The 15,964-nt window shown below is 47.2% G+C and overlaps 5 protein-coding genes across 15 annotated transcripts; 4 read left to right on the top strand and 1 right to left on the bottom strand.

Annotated features, from left to right (window-relative positions):
- Positions 1 to 242: 242 nt before the first annotated feature.
- Positions 243 to 2,933, top strand: LOC119549678 (F-box only protein 42). Of its 2 annotated transcripts, none has more exons than XM_037857881.1 (4): positions 243 to 368; positions 482 to 828; positions 887 to 2,262; positions 2,321 to 2,933. In XM_037857881.1, exons 2-4 carry the CDS (start codon positions 648 to 650, stop codon positions 2,759 to 2,761), a joined length of 1,998 nt encoding a protein of 665 aa, XP_037713809.1. In that variant the 5' UTR covers positions 243 to 368; positions 482 to 647; the 3' UTR covers positions 2,762 to 2,933. The 2 variants fall into 2 exon arrangements, with proteins under 2 accessions (XP_037713809.1, XP_037713810.1); XM_037857882.1 differs by having other exon boundaries at positions 260 to 368; positions 468 to 828.
- On the bottom strand, positions 2,911 to 8,950 carry LOC119549680. 4 transcript variants are annotated; one of them, XM_037857888.1, is made up of 2 exons: positions 8,817 to 8,950; positions 2,911 to 3,998 (listed from the first exon to the last, which is right to left on the bottom strand). In XM_037857888.1, the coding sequence occupies exon 2, from the start codon at positions 3,987 to 3,989 to the stop codon at positions 2,949 to 2,951; it is 1,041 nt and encodes a 346-aa protein (XP_037713816.1). In that variant the 5' UTR covers positions 3,990 to 3,998; positions 8,817 to 8,950; the 3' UTR covers positions 2,911 to 2,948. The 4 variants fall into 4 exon arrangements, with proteins under 4 accessions (XP_037713816.1, XP_037713814.1, XP_037713817.1 ...); XM_037857886.1 differs by lacking the exon at positions 8,817 to 8,950 and adding an exon at positions 5,670 to 5,839; XM_037857889.1 differs by lacking the exon at positions 8,817 to 8,950 and adding an exon at positions 4,284 to 4,302.
- LOC119549679 lies at positions 5,560 to 8,714 on the top strand. 2 transcript variants are annotated; one of them, XM_037857885.1, is made up of 2 exons: positions 5,560 to 5,703; positions 7,338 to 8,714. In XM_037857885.1, the coding sequence occupies exon 2, from the start codon at positions 7,338 to 7,340 to the stop codon at positions 8,589 to 8,591; it is 1,254 nt and encodes a 417-aa protein (XP_037713813.1). In that variant the 5' UTR covers positions 5,560 to 5,703; the 3' UTR covers positions 8,592 to 8,714. The 2 variants fall into 2 exon arrangements, with proteins under 2 accessions (XP_037713813.1, XP_037713811.1); XM_037857883.1 differs by lacking the exon at positions 5,560 to 5,703 and adding an exon at positions 5,875 to 6,010.
- A 410-nt stretch (positions 8,951 to 9,360) lies between the features above and the next one.
- Positions 9,361 to 12,089, top strand: LOC119551593 (mediator of RNA polymerase II transcription subunit 16). Its single transcript, XM_037860994.1, has one exon. The coding sequence runs from the start codon at positions 9,414 to 9,416 to the stop codon at positions 11,871 to 11,873; it is 2,460 nt and encodes an 819-aa protein (XP_037716922.1). The 5' UTR covers positions 9,361 to 9,413; the 3' UTR covers positions 11,874 to 12,089.
- A 462-nt stretch (positions 12,090 to 12,551) lies between these two features.
- Positions 12,552 to 15,791, top strand: LOC119550699 (endophilin-B1). 6 transcript variants are annotated; one of them, XM_037859568.1, is made up of 6 exons: positions 12,552 to 12,753; positions 12,916 to 13,413; positions 13,511 to 13,546; positions 13,622 to 13,812; positions 14,396 to 14,636; positions 14,718 to 15,791. In XM_037859568.1, the coding sequence occupies exons 1-6, from the start codon at positions 12,676 to 12,678 to the stop codon at positions 14,844 to 14,846; spliced, it is 1,173 nt and encodes a 390-aa protein (XP_037715496.1). In that variant the 5' UTR covers positions 12,552 to 12,675; the 3' UTR covers positions 14,847 to 15,791. The 6 variants fall into 6 exon arrangements, with proteins under 6 accessions (XP_037715496.1, XP_037715500.1, XP_037715497.1 ...); XM_037859572.1 differs by lacking the exon at positions 14,396 to 14,636 and adding an exon at positions 13,984 to 14,188; XM_037859569.1 differs by lacking the exon at positions 13,511 to 13,546.
- The last annotated feature ends 173 nt before the right edge of the window (positions 15,792 to 15,964 follow it).

Raw genomic sequence — 15,964 nt, 5'->3', positions numbered from 1 at the left:
CGGCCATTGAATATGTGAAATATTTCGTTTCACTGTTAATAACCAATTTCCACTATCACCTATTTTAGTATTTCAATTGCAGAATTTCACTACATATTTATATGTTTACAAAAATGTGCTTCTTTTTGTCTTTATCAACAATAAGTAATAATTTACCACCAGTATAATATTTTAACATAAATTATTTGGTAACTATTCTACAGTAGGCCATGATCATCAAGTCTGACGAGATTCTTAATCAATAAAATATTTTCTACATTTGTTGATCATGTAAACTTGGTTTTAATTCCTATATTTATATATAAAAAACCAATAAAAACTCATTAAACGAATCAAATATTTTAAAGGTTATAACAAAGGTATATTATGTGAGTAGTACTTCTTATTCTGGTATATTTTTCGGAGTCTAGTATCTTTCGTGACTCCACGCGCGGTCATACTATCGCACTGTTTATAATTTATTTTAGTTTCCTCAAAAAAGGCAAAAATCATCAGAAGATCGGGCCAGAAGAGTGTCTTAGTCCACGGTTACGCGACCCAAGATCTTTCGCTGCCATTTGCTGCCTCTGTGGTGCAGCATCTAAGGGTGAGGGACACCACGAACGCCAGGAAGGCAGGAGGCACAGGCAGCAAGGACATCATAAAGGATGGACGCGTGCAGCCACAAGGTCGACGGCGAAAATGAGAATTGCGAGGCGACCTTGGCCGCCGTGAATCTGAATGTCCTTCCCGACGAGATACTGGAGTTCATCTTTACCTACCTGCCGCCCTACGGCGACCTGGAGCACTGCAGCTTGGTGTGTAAGCGATGGCGTGCCATTGTGAAGAGTGGGTATTCAGTATTGGAGGTCATAACACTCTTTAATTAACTTGTAATCCCCCCTAGATCTCGTGCGCCGCTCCAAGTTGAACCTGGAGAAGGGCCTCAACGACTTTCGACTGCGCTGGGAGGTGTTCTCCCAGCAGACGGTCAATGGCGGTGCCGGAGCACCCCTGTCCTTCATCGCCGGACGTTTTGCCCACTCGGCTGTGCGGCACGATAACTCCATGTACGTGTTTGGTGGAGGTTCGTCCTCGGATACCACCTTCAACGATCTCTGGCGCTTCGATTTGACACACATGCGCTGGGCGCGGCCAGTGGCCACAGGGACCTATCCCTCGCCCAAGGGTAGTGCCTCCATGGTGGCGTGGCGGGATCAGCTGGTGCTCTTCGGCGGCTGGCGCTACCCTTCGCTGCATCCGCCGTACCAGCCATGGTGTCTGTTCGACGAGCTGCACTACTACGATCTGGGCAAGAACCGATGGCTGCTGCGCAACTCCCTATCCTGCCCGCCACCCATGGCTGGGCACTCGGCCACGGTGCACGGCGATCGGATGGTCATCTTTGGTGGCTACCAGATCAAGGACGATGTCAACGTGAACTCGAACGATACGTGGGTGCTGGATCTGCCGGAGCAACGCTGGTGGCAGCCGCTCTTCGTGGGCAACACGCGACCCAGTCCGCGATACGGACAAATCCAGGTGGAGCTGGGCAGGAACCATCTGCTGGTCGTGGGCGGATGTGGTGGCGCCAATCGGGTGTACACCGATGCCTGGCTGCTGGACATGACCAGGGATGTATGGTGCTGGAAATCGCTTAATGTGCGCAACAAGCGCTTCGGAGCCGTCCACATGTGGTGCAATCCCGGCTGCAAGGTTAACAACTATCTTGTGGTTGTGGGACCTTCGCCCAACATGCCGCAGGACTTCCAGATGATGAAGCAGAGCAGGGTCCCGGTCGTAGGAGGTCGTGGACCACCGCCGCCGAATCCTCTTCAAAATCTACCCCCTAGGGGACACCGAATACCAATGCCGGAGCGTCGATTGGGCGGAGGGATGGGTGGTCCTGGACAGAATCGCGGTGGAAACATCCGTCCTGGAGTGGGAGGGGCAGCAGCTGCTCTGGGCCCCCAGGAGCAATATTTGGCCAACCGAAGAGCAATACTCAACCAGCATATGCAGCAAGCCCAACAGTTTCTGCACAACAGCAATGTAAACAATAATAATAACTACCAGCCACGATCGGGAAGATTGAGTGATCTCCATGCCCCGCCAGCTCCAGCTCCTGCTGCATCTCCCCCATCCCCGCCAGTGCGACCAAATGCTCCTCCATCTCCCGCCGACGGCGATGTGGATGCCGCCCAGCGGCTGCAAAGGAACCTGGCCCTAAGGTGTCGTGATAATGAGCCTAGGCTGCCCAAACGCTTCGATGAACTATACGAGGTGAGTAATTAAACGTGCTCACCCAAAAGTCCTATTAAATATTAATACTTTCCAACAGGATCCCTTTCGTATGGCCGCCTTTAATGTGCCCACTCGATCGCGAAGTGCCTCACGGGATCACAACGAGCGCATCCGACGCATGGAGGAGAAGATGAACGCCATACGGAACTCGCGACGCAGTGCACCCGCCGCTGCCCAAGTGGAACCACAACCACTGCGCGCCCCCTCTCCCAAGCGACTGCGCTGCAATGTGCAATCCCTGTTCGTGTGCGACATCTCCAGCATTCTGGACAGCAGTGAGCCCGCTCTCGACTGGGTGGAATACAAGAACTTCGGCGTGCTTAAGGGCGCTCCTGATCGGTTAATCCTTTCAAGCCTCATTGCCGGCAACGGCGAGCTGATCCTGTTCGGGGGCGTGCACAAGGAGACACTGACGGACATCACACACCATGTGTCCAATTCCATACACTTCCTAAGTGTGCCACGTGATATTATCTAAGCCCTGAACCGACGCCCGTCCTAGTCCTAAGTTATCCGGATAGCAGACTGCCGCTGCTAGCCCTCCTCCCAAATCCTTCAAAGTTCGGCGTTCGACGTTCATCTAGATATTAAATTGAGTGTAATCGATGTGTTTTATGATTATAAACGATTAACTACTAGTGGATCTCTAATCCTTGGCTCCAATTCTAACTTTCTAGCAGTTTTATCAAGTCGTAAGCTTGCTGAAAGCGCATATCACAGAGGTCATCTTGGCAGGCAACGCACTGCTCCAAGAGCAGTTGAAGTCTTTCGTTGTCTATAGTCTTGAGCAGGACATCCCTTAGGAGAAGGCACGCCTGGTAGACATTCGCATCCAGCTGCTGACCGGAGCAGAATGCCGAAACATTGAAGGTGAATCCCTCGCCAGGCAGCGGCTCATATTTCTGTGCCTGTCCAGAAGTTGAGGCAGCGTCCACCAGCACCAAGGAGTCCAAATCAATGAGAACCACCTTCTTGCTGTCTTCGTCATAGGCTAAATTATCAGCCGTGAAATCGGTTAAGTAGATGCGAAAGTCCGAAAAGCCAAAGGTCAGCTTAAGGGATAGTTGGAGCAACTGGCGAGACAGCTCCAGGCGAAGATTTTCCTCCGCGTCAGCATAATGCATTAAAGTACGTCCTGCGTAGGATTGAAAATGGGTAAGACCACAGGTTGCCCATGTCTTGGGCACTGGAAATTCGAGCAAATACAATTCCTGCATTAGCAGCGGGCTAACATAGTGCATCATGTAGAACCAGGTACTGGCGGAGGCATGGCCACGCCGCGACAAGTAATCAACAAATCGGGGTTTACTTAAAGAAGTTCGGCAAAGATGGAAGCCACCAGGTCGCTCCTCAAGCTCAAGGAATTCCTTTTCCGCGATTTCTGCTTCATGTTTCTGTACATGAATGTCCTTTCTTTTTGCCACTACTTTGGTTTCCTTATGATCCTCCTTTAGCTCTAGAAAGTAAATCGTCCGTCGATCGACGAGCAAGGAGATGGCTTTCAAAAGTCTGCTCCAGTCCGAGGGTTCTGCGATTTTCTGGAATATCTCCTCGCACTGCTCGCGCTGTCCAGAAAAGCAATCGGGACACAGTTGCAGATCCTTCTCGAAGAGGCCCTGGAACAGGTCCCTTTGCGGCTTCACCTGCAGCTCCTGCAGCAGGGCCAGAATGAGCACGACTTTCAGTTGTCCAGGCGGCAGGTGCATCACAGGGAGCTGCAAAGGCAAAAGGCAGAAGATGTTAGTGTTAAGGCCATGGTAAAGGGGCTTGCCAAACAACAAAAGAAGCAACATGTGTGTGTATCTGGGGGAAATGTGCGTGAGGGCCCAGCCTCCAGTGGCCACTGCGCCATTACCTGTTTGGCCAGCCACATGCCAAAGCCAAACTCAAAGCAGCTCAGGTAATTATTTCAATACGAAGCATTTTTACTCTTTATTAAACTAGTTTGTGAAAACCCTATTCATTTTATTCCTAAGTAGAAAAAATATGAATCTACTTACAAACTAAGTCGTATAACTATTAGCTGATGATTAGAATGATTAAAAATCATGACATTAGAATATGAGGAAAGTTGTACAAAGCCTACTTATCTATTATACAATTTTAATTGCTTTCGAGTTGATTTTTGCTTGTTAAAGATTTCAGGTATTTCAAGATACCCCTAATTGATCATAATCGCAGATTTATACATGAGTAACTAGGTATACTATTCTTGACATCGTGATTTTTAGTTTAATCTAAATCGGCTTAGGTCTATAACCAAATAGGTAATGACTCTATGGACACCATTTCATATATATCTATTATAATTTTCTACTTTACTTTATTACTAATTTTATATCCTTTTGGATTTTTAATTTATTTTCCAAAAAAGTGATCTTTTAAATAATGGATTTTATCCTTATAATTTGTTTATAATTCTGATTACAGGTGTTTTCATTAGTTTATACAAAACTTTCAGAGCGTAAGCAATTGATGTTGTATTCCTATCTTTTTAGATCGCCGTTGATAATTTTCTAAAATTATAAAATTTAATTCGACCATGATTAAAGCTGATTAGATTACTATGCTATTATCGCAAAAACATTGTTATTTTATGTCGTCATAGTCAAAAGAAAGATGTACCCCGCGAAGTGCGTAGAGTATAAGAGCGACTGGGATCTACAGAAATAACTTTGGTGTGCTTGGCTTCCCGCGCTGAACTGAAGAAGAGTCTATTGAAAGGGTTCAAGGTTGGCCATCAATCGCTGGCAGACGCTTAATTTGTAATCTCCGCCAAGGTGGGAAGAGCAGCCATTATGGAGATACCAGTCCCTTTGCTCTGCCTCATACTTCAAAATTAGTTGTGCCCCGGAATGGACTGGATCTGGGAGAAGACGTTCGAGTTCTGGTGCTCCTACTTCGGCGACCATGAGGACAATGGCTTTGGTGAAGACTCAGCACCCGCACCCACGTCTTCTCCGGAACTTCAGACATCTAAAACTAAATCCCATGTTAGATTTAGCAGCAGCACCATAAGGAACTTTCAGCTTCACGAACTGGAACAGTTGGGCTCTACAAATGCATTTTTCAACTTCCTGCTCGCCCAGCGAATTCGAGAAGTGGGCCTAGTCGGTCTCAACTATCTGGATGTGGTGAATGCCAATAGATTAGTTTCAGAGAAACACATATGGGATTCTATGGATGAGATGAAACGAGAGCCCTATCTAAAACTGGCCAAAAGTATTCGGCAACGCCATATGGGAACTTTTCAGGACAAAAGGAAACGGGAAGAAACGGGCTACCAAATCCGAAGAAGAATCATACACTTGGACGAAAAAAGAGTCAAGAGCCCTGAGAACTCGGCGAAAAACTGAGAGATCGCGAGAGGCCAGAAAAGAAGAGACCTGAAATCGCTTGGAGAACGATTCCCCATGCCAAGTAAGATCAGTTGAAGGTGGCGCGTTGCGCTCGACGGTTGTCGTTATTCTGGTCTGGTTCTCGCTCAAGTTCTCCCTCCGATCGTGTAACAGCTGGGTCCTCCGGCGCATAAAGACGCGATATCGGTCAAGTTCAGGCGACGACGCGACGATCACTCAATTAGATTCGCCGTGAGGGCGCGTGAAATTCACTTTTAATTTCCCCGAACTCAATATTCGTATACCACAAAAGTTTTACCATATAGAACGCTTTTGTTACGAAGCGTTCGTGTGTTTGCTTGGAAACGAATTTGTCACAGTGCCAAAAGGTGTGTTTTCGTCTTGGAAATGTCCACTTAAATCGCATACTTTTACAATGTTCTAAAAAGCCATTAATTAGTTTTAAGGTCGTAGGCGAACCCTTCACCACCTTGGTTAGGTAAATTTTACGCAACGGAATCGCGCGATTTGAAATTAGCAAACAAAGTGCGCAGCAGATTTCCAGATTATTGACTGACTGTGCATTAAAAAGATAAATATTTGCATGAGCTCAGCTTGAGGTTTTGAAAAGCAGGGACCTGGTGATTAGCACGATCATTTCGTCTTCGAGACGAGCCCGCTGTTTACAAATGGTACCCTTTACTTAGTTTGTTAGGCTTATCATTTTGCTATTATTGAGGGCTATATAGTTTGTCATTAATTTGCTATTAGGGGGCATATAGTAACCTCTGTTTTAGCTAACCATAAGTAATATACTTGATAAGAATGACAAGTGCTGCTCACTGACTATATAAGGCCCCCTTTAAAGTCACCTTAGCCTAATCCACACTTGTCCAAATGAAATCTGTAAAAACACTTAGAACCGGTTTTAAATTACCCCCTGGAAAAAACAAATACAGAACCCGAGCCGGCAATAGATAAATAAATAGCTGGCTGGCAAACTGGCTTGCCGTAGTATTATTTCGGCTTATTGATAAACAAAAAACCTGGCATGTGTTTGATTACCTATATACCTATATGTCTGTTTATTATATATTTGCATGCGGTAAGCATGCGATCTTGGCCATGACTAAGGAAATCTAATAAATGCGGGGTAATTGATATTATTCAATTCAAGTTACGTCACGTTTATTTAACGCGCACGAACCCCCTTGACTTTACAGATAATATTTTCAAGGGGGATTTCGTTATCGGACTTTTAATATTTTACGGATCTTAGGCACACGCCCCTATATTGAAGTACCATGAAATGGCAAGCGGAATTGAAAGTGTGCAAATTTGTATTAGAAAATATCAAATGACATGGCACTAATGTTTTAGTTTCCTGGCGCCTCTTGAGTCATAAACTTTAAGACTAGGTATATAAGATATATAGGAATATTTTGGGTAAAACTTTTTTCGTGCCTTTCCTTTTTAGCCCTAATCTCTAGTTTGCGGTCAAACAAAGTTTCAGCAAACAGGTTTCTGTTTCTTTCAAATGAGAGTCAGCATATTCTTTCGAATCTTTATCCCACTCGTCTCGCTTTCTATTCCCCATGTCGAAATAGTTTCTACTATATTTCGAATGATTAATGGGCCCTCATGACACGCGCCAATTAGAAACTGGTTATCAAATGGCTCATTAATATTAACCACCTTTCTCTGCCCCTTTCGCAGATGAGCATCTCGGCGGTGGATCGCAAAGAGCAGGCCAGCGTGGGCAGCGTTCTGGGCAGGCGTTATGGCCAGCTGCTCCATGGAGCCAAGTACACGGATTGTGTGTTCCATGTGTGCGAGGAGCAGGTGAAGTGTCACAAGCTAATCCTCAGCTCCGCCAGTCCTGTTTTCGAGGCCATGTTCTTTGGTCCAATGCAAAACAACGAGCCAGAGCCGGAAATCGAAATCCACGACATTAGTTCCGCCATCTTTAAGGTGCTGGTGGAGTACATCTACACTGGCGTGGTGGACTACAATGGCCTGGAACTGGTGGCCTGCATTGAGCTGTACTATGCGGCAGAGAAGTATCTGCTGGAGGAGCTGATCGCCGACACGCTGATGGCCATCCCCCGCAAGCTGCGCTTCGCCAACATCCTGCCCGCTCTGGAGCTGAGTGTCTGCATGGGCCTGGACAGCCTGCTGGAGGTGTGCATGAACTTCTTTATGCGTTGCTGTGTCAATAATGGACAGTACATGAGCCACCTGAAGGAGCACTATGTCCATGTGTCCAAGGAGTGCGTGAAGGCCATTATAGCGGCCTGCAAGGAGCCGCACAAGCTGCTCATCTGGTACGTTTACGAGTGGACGCGCCAGGAGTGTGAGCAGTTGGGCCTAGGTCCCAGTGATGCGGATCTGGTGGTTCACGACTTGGGTGGTGAACCAAGCGATTGGCCCGTGGCTGCGGCTGTCAATGATTTGAAATCACCAGCTCTAGCTCCTGTGGTTTCGGTGGAACGCTGCTACTACAAGGCCTGTCGGCCCTTCACAGTGGATTCCGAGTCTCCGGTCTTTCGCCTGCGCCTGAAGTGCTCCAGATTTATCTCACTGATGGGACTGGTGTTGAACAGCCGGCTGACCCCCAACCGTTTGGGTCACGTCCAGCAGCTGGAGTACCGAGAATCGCTGCGCCTGGACCTGTGTGAGGTGCCCGCCGAGAGCGAGGGTCCGGCCAGTGAGCCCGTGTGGAGCCATGTCGTCCAGGGCCAGAGCACCAAGTACAACTGTGATCTGCATCTTGGCTGGCGGCGCGAGGAGTCCTGCGTGCTGAATCCGGAGTTGACCTACGAGCTGCAGTTACGCTGGGACACTGGTGCCTACGGCGCCGAGTATCCATGCAGCCTGCAGTCCTGCCAGGCGGACGGAATCCGGTTTACAGACGAGGACAGCTTCAGCGGAAGTCTGGTCAAGGGACTGCGCTACGCCAACCTGGTGTAGTCGCTCAGGGAGCGATACTCTATATCATAATTAGTTAGTCCGTAAGACGTGTGTGTATTTATTGCCCTAAGTTAATGTACGCTGCCTCAGAGTTCAATAAACTGTGAGTAAGTTCGCTTCAAACACAAGGTGTCGACAGGCGGAAAAAGCCGGTTTGCGGGCCGCTTTTTGTTTGGCGGCTGTCGAACTCGATCGATAAGCGCGGTGGACGAGAACTTTACTCACCAGTTTTTGAGAGCACAAATCAAAACACCTGCGGCACCGAGTCGACCATAAACATGGGAATAATTAATTATTAAAACCAGATCAGTCAAGTCAGATGTAAACAAAACAAAAATTGGTAAGTGCCAGTGTGACCATTCGTTGATTGTGCTGTTAGGCTGACTTATTCAGACTGATGAAATAACTTCATACCTAAATTGTGTATTCCCACTAAACCACATATATTTAATATTTACTTCATTGGATATTTAATCATTTAAAATAATATCTGTTGGTTAAAGGTAGCATATTAAGTACTATGTAAAAAAGAGTCGCAAATAAATTCTCTACTTAATTTAAAAACATATTTTCTCTTCTAAAATACGACAGAATATTTATTCGCTTTTTACCTTATGCTTTGATTAACTTTACTTAAATAATATAAATTAAAATAATTTCTTAACCAGTTTTAAAAATAATATCTTTGAAAATGCTGTGTGAACACGAAATTAATATCCCCTCTAGTGTTGGAAAGTTTCCAAAAGACTTAACATCAGTGTTGGAAGCGTCGCCGCCTGAAAACAATAATAGTCCGCTTTGGTTTTTGTTTACGCTGCTAAAATGACTATTTTGTACAAAGTCGAGGGCAAGGAGTTCGGCAAGGACAGTGTTTTCCCGCACAAGAATGTCCTCTGCTCCGTCTCCGCGCGAAATATCGTGGCGTTCAGCGCCCTGCAGAGCAGGGAGGAGGTGCACGGAGGAGATGCCGGCGAAGGATCCCTGCCAGGAGCTGGATTGGGTGTGGGCGCCAGCAACAGCCATGTGTACGTCTGCGACATTGTGACGCCCTGGGAGTACTACAAGGTGTGCTCCTCCAAGTCCATGATCAGCGTGCTCCAGTGGAGTCCCAATGGGGAGCAACTGCTGCTCGGCTATGTTGGCGGTCGCGTGGAGATTTGGCAGACGAGGAACCAGTCCATTAACCTGTGGCACCTGCAGTTCCACGCCACCGTGCCCAGCGAGGACATCATCGAGGCGCTGTTCTTCCACAACGGCAAGGGGGTGATCTTCAATCCGCAGAAGAAGGATCACACCTACTACGCGGAGAAGTTCGAGCGGATGGAGCAGCAGAAACCCACTCTCAGCGGATTCGGTGGTGTGCCCAGCGAGGGCTGCGTGCTGCTCACTTCCTCTGGTCTGCTGGCCGCCTTTAGTCTACCCGTGCTCCAAAAGACATCCGCCGGCGGAGGAGGAGGAGTAGAAGGCCCTGCCCACGAGATCGTCGAGCTGACGCCCACGCTCTACAGTATTGGCATCTCGCGCAGCTTCATCGAGCACTGCAGCATGACGCCGAGTCCATCGGGAGCCCTGAGTGTGGCCTTCAGCTGCGGCTGGCAGCAACAGTTGGTGCAGTGCTTCAGGATTTTCCTCTCCCTGGAGGGCGAACTGGGTCTAGAGCAGCATCTGGTCATCAAGTCCGAATCGCAGGCCAGCATATTCTTGGGACCACTTGACGGAAGGCGGATTAGTCACCTGAAATGGACACGTGTGGCCAGCGAGGAGGTGATCTTCATAGCCTACGCCTGTCCGAATGGAGGTGGAAGCCAACTGGAGCAATGGACGTTGACACGCCGCCACCAGAGTGTCCACGCACTGCTCCAGGGTGGAGGAGGGGCCAACAGCAAGCCAAACGAGTTCGTGCAATCGGAAAGCTGGGAACAGGTGGGCAAGGTGCAACTAAATGCATCTTTGGCTGACATCAGCATAACCAGACTATCGGTCTCCGCGCCGGACAGCTGCCAGGTGTACGCCATTCTCCAGGACAACAGTGTCCAAGTGTTGGAACCCAACTCGCTAAAGCAGCTCAATCACACACAATTCGAAAAGGTATCAGACGCCAGTGGAGGGGTACATTTTGTCAGCGGCGACTTGACGCCCACCAGCCAAATGCTCCTGATCTTCGATAGCCATGCGCAATTGCACGCCATGCAGGCACCTCTCCTCAAGCAAGCGGGATCGGGTTTGCTGCTGCTGGAGTATTGCATCGTCACTGGCTGCGATGCCAGCGATGTGCTGCTCCTTAATCTTGGAAACTTGGAGGCACTTGTCGAGAAGCTAACGGACAATTTTACGCGCCAACCTTCGTATGTGCGCCACTACTACTATGCCAACTTTCTGGCGCTCAAATCCAATCTGTGCCGCGTGCAGCAGCAGGAGTTCGATAATTTGATCATCCTACACGCCATATCCACAACATTCAAGAGTCTTCTTCGACCCTCTGATCTGGGCTTTCAGGACAAAGGACCCGCCGATAACTTGGCTATAAAGCTGGCCGAATCCATACCGGATGTGGACACCGTGATGCTTAACCTAGATGCCAAGGACTTTACTGTGGAGCCGGTAATGCTGCAGAGTCTGCAGCAACTGATCCAGTGGGTCACCGACCTGGCCCTCAACATGCTGCATCGCCTGCCCGAGGAAGTGATGAAGAGCAAGCTATCCGGGAAGCGGCCCAGCTACGATATTAGCCGGGACATCGTGGCCATTAGCAGTCTGCGCGAGCTTCTCGTTATGATCCGCATCTGGGGTCTGCTGAACACCCAGTGTTTACCCGTCTATACCAAGACGATGGACAACATCGATGTGCTGGTGATCCTGTTTCGTCTGCTGACTCGCTTGGCTCAGAATCCCGCGGAGCCGGACGAAATGCTGCTGGACGAATGCAGTCTGCTGTCCAAGCAATTGCTGATTCCCCAGCCCACAAAGTTCAATCCCACCACGCTGCTGAGTGCCCAAGGATTCGCGGCCGTCAAGTCGGGTCAGCTGCAGTTCACCTCGCTGGTGGAACCATCTTGTCTGCAGGACATGGAAACGGAGGAGGTGGTATTCGCCCGCTCGGTGAAGGATGGTGTGAGCAACCTCCAGTTGGGCGCCCGACCCAGCACTATCCGAAGGTGCGCCCGCTGCGGATTCGTCTTCGTTAATAATGCCAACAAGGTGGCCAAGACGTCGGCCCTAAAGGCGTGGTTTAGCAAGTGGCTTCACTGCCACTGCGGCGGCTTCTGGAAGCAGATACACTAGTTAATCTTAGCTTGTGTCAGCAGTATCCTAAGTCTTTAAGTGTAGTCTAAGTTTGCAATAAAATATTTCAAGATACCCATTGTACCAGCATTTAAATTTAAAAGTATTCATATCAATTAGGTTTGCTATTCTGTAATATATATATTTTCTATCAGGACGACTTTGGAAACTTTGAGAGAATATAAAATCTTTTGCAAAAAGTGCCAAAGGTAAATTCCTGCTCAGGAACTTTGTGTCGGAATTCAAAAGCTTGTTTATAAAAATAAATGTCTGCGGATTTCAAAAGATATATGTATATATAAATGCACGTATTGTTCCTATTCAGAAGTTTGCAGAGCGGTAAAGCAGACATTTTTGAACCCAGGTTTATATATGTTCTTGATATTTCGTCCTTTTCTACGGAAACTAGTCTCAGTTTTAAAGCAATCTGTATGAATCTTGGGTTCTTGTTTTAGATTCCTGAATTTTATTTTTTTTTTATAATCTGACAACTAATTTAAAGAATTTCGACAAAAAGAAGGATTGCGGTTTCAAAATGTTTTCGAAAGACAAAATAATTTCCAAAATCCAACTAGTATTTCCAAAAAGAACGTAGGTCCTGTTGCAACATTTTGGTATATTTGTCCAATTCTTGGTATATTATCTTAGGGCCTTACCATAACGCTTCACCGTCTGGTCATACTAGGAAAGTGCAAATTGGATAGGATAGGATAAATACAAACAAATTGGACTGCAGAGAAGCTGAAGATTAATTTAAAATTTTATCTATATCCAACACCTATTGGCGAATTCCTAGGCCAAAATGAACATAAATCTGCCGAATTTCAACATGAAGAACCTGGTGAAGGAGGCGGGCAGCACGATATCGCGAGTGGTGCAGGTGAACAAATCAATGATTTTGGGTGGGCTGAAAATGCGGCTGGGGATGGTGTGGGGCCTGGTCTTGCGGGGGAGGAGTGGGGTGGGTCAACCCGAGCTCAAGCACTTTCGTTGACTCTTTGCCCTTTTCACCGAATCGCCTTGGTTCTTAATGATTTTCCAGCTTACGGAGGAGAAACTGGGCACCACAGAACGCACCGAGTACGATTTGCACTTCCAGAATCTCGCCGAGCGGGCGGATGTGACCAAGACCTGGACGGAGAAGATTGTGCGGGACACAGAGTCGGTGCTGATACCCAATCCCCAGAACCGGGTGGAGGACTTCATCTTCGAGAAGATCGAGAAGTCGAAGCCTAAGCGGTTGAGCAACCTGGAGCACCTGGCCCTGGACATGATCGAGGCTGGCGGGGATTTCGGTCAGGATCTGCCCTACGGTCAGGCGCTAATCAAGGCTGGCCAGGCGGAGCAGAAGCTGGGCCAGTGCGAGCACGACTTTATAGCCACCTCGGGTATTTGCTTCACACAGCCGCTGCGCAAGTTCCTCGACGGCGAGATGAAGACGATCGGCAAGGAGCGCGGCATCCTGGAGACCAAGCGTCTGGACCTCGACGCCTGCAAGAACCGGGTGAAGAAGGCGCGCAGCATGCTGGGCCAGCAATCGGTAAGTGAATGGGTGGTGGGATTCTGGGGGGGATCGATTTCGTAATGGCCTTCTTACTCACGGTCTTTTTTTGCCCTCTGCTGCTTGGATTGTACAGAAAGATGGCATCTCGCCAGAGGCCGTCTTGGAACAGGTATCGAAACCTTGACCGAGCTTTAGATTTATGTTTAATCAATATGCGGATTACTAATTCCAATTGTTTCCCCAGGCGGAGCGCGACTTGCGGGTGGCCCAGGCCGAGTTCGACCGGCAGTCGGAGATCACCAAGCTGCTGCTGGACGGGATCAGCACCTCGCAGGCCTCGCACCTGCGCCACTTGCACGCCTTTATCCAGACGCAGGTGCGCTACTACAAGCAGTGCGGCGATGTCATGGAGCAGCTGCAGCGTGAGCTGGCCAAGTAAGTTGATGGTGATGACGATAGAGGATGGCTGTGTGAGTGACTCTCAAATAGGCACTATAAGAATCCGTCCTTGCACCACAAACAACCAGGCCCCATCCCTGATGTATACCGTGTGCTCCCTTCTGGTCATCTCACTGTGCGTTATGTTATCTGTTTGTGGTCTTACAGAATGCAGCATCCCAAGCCACGCCTGCGCATCAATAGCGAAGACGTTGATGGTGGGCCTCCCAGCTCTGTGTCGATGCATTCCTGTGATTCCGATTCCTTAGTGGGCCTAGCCCTAGATAGCGATCCAGATCCCGATCTGGACAAGTCGTTAACGAACCTGCTGGGAGACTTTCACATAGAGTTCGATACGACGGCAGTCTCCACAGTTTAGGGGTCTTGTTTGGTGACCCCCTCACAATTGAATCGGATCTCTTTGCCAGTTAACATTAACATTAATTATACGTAATAGATAGGTTGTTGTTATCCGTCATTCGTAGTTTGTAAAGGTCAGGTTTCAGCAGCTCATCCCTCCATTTAGAGTCTCGCAATCGAGCCGAATCAAAAACTCATTAAACTCTGCATCTTTCATCAGCTTGGGAGGCCCCACACCATACATTCCGCTCGACGTGAACGAGGCCGGTGCCAGCAAGTCCAACGCATCGTCCGGAGCTGCGGCCCGTGGTCCTGGCAACAACATTGCCGCCAACGCGGTTGGTCCCGGCCACAAGCCCAATCAGCCCGTGCACGTCAGCACCGATCAAATGCAGCGGGCACGCGTCCTCTGCTCCTACGATGCCAAGGATCACACCGAGCTCAATTTGAGTGCAAACGAGGTGAGTCATTCAGATCTGAAAACCGGGTTTGGAAAGTATTGATACAAATAGCAATTATTAATAACTTATCGATTGTTGCAGGTAATCTTCGTCACCGAATGTTCGCCGGTGAATGAGGACTATATGTATGGGAAACAGGGCCTAATGAAGGGTCTGGTGCCACGGGCTTTTGTCGAAATGCTCGACGAAGAGCACGACGTAACCCTCTAAGCCATCCAGCAACTCGTTCAGCAATAATTAATCAATCAATAATCTCACGAAAAATACTCCAAGTACGGCAATACTCATACGTTTAGAGAAAGGACATCATGGAGAGAAGGAAAGGCAATTGGACAATGATAAAAGATGCGGCCAAACTGGCATTTGGCACTAGCAAGAGAGTACAATAATTTATTAGAATATACATACATAAATATATACAAGGCATATACATACATGGGCGTGTTGTTGAAAAACGCATTGTAGTTTAGGCCTCGTTGATCCTCAAACCCTGATCCTTGCCCAAAACAGCTACGCTTCTCACCTGCACAGGTCACGCTCGCATAGTGTAATCAAATATACATCCTCTGCTGCCTGAATAGCCGTCAAGTTATATTTATAAATCTATGAAATTGTCAACACTATAATTGTTAAAACTTATCGCATATCTAAAGAGAAAGTGCTGTTTAATTAAGCTTCTCTGCACTCGACAAAGTATTATATTTGTGTTATGTTTGTCTTGATCTTTGTTAACAAGCAAAATTCATATTACCTATATATCCTATAATTATTCACATGTTTAAGAGATTTTTAATCCTATTATCAATATATTCAGCGAAGGCGTTTCCAGTTTAAGCTAATTATTATCAAATGTATTTACTCCTTCCTGGTGCAAGTATTAAGTTACAACATTTTTTCGTGCAATTTTGGAATGTCAATTAATTGAATGTTGCTCGTTAAATTTAAGACAAAACTCTAAACACCAATGCGAGACTAGCGCTTAATAGCTGAAAATTAAAAGCAAAATATTGATGAAAAGGTACAATACAACAATTACAAAGTAAACAACGATGATTTTTAGGTTTTCAGCAAAGAAACAAAAAGTTGTACTAGAAGCGAATTTTTAAAACACAAACTATATTTAAAAAATTACAAATATATGATCAAAATGAAAAACAAAGTGATATATGTTAATTGCGCTTTTGGGTTTGTCGTATAAATTTAACTAAATAAGTTTGGCAGAGGGTCTCAAGATAGCTATCTTAAATCGAACAACACTCCTCGAAACTTTTTTAAGCGCGATCTTAGTTTCTTCAGAACAAAAAAGTTTTCTTCCTTTAGTTTTACAT

Source organism: Drosophila subpulchrella, chromosome 2R, assembly GCF_014743375.2.
Source record: "Drosophila subpulchrella strain 33 F10 #4 breed RU33 chromosome 2R, RU_Dsub_v1.1 Primary Assembly, whole genome shotgun sequence".
Lineage (NCBI taxonomy): Eukaryota > Metazoa > Arthropoda > Insecta > Diptera > Drosophilidae > Drosophila > Drosophila subpulchrella.
The sequence above is the reverse complement of the archived record's forward strand: the minus strand, read 5'-3'. Positions and strand labels throughout refer to the sequence as shown.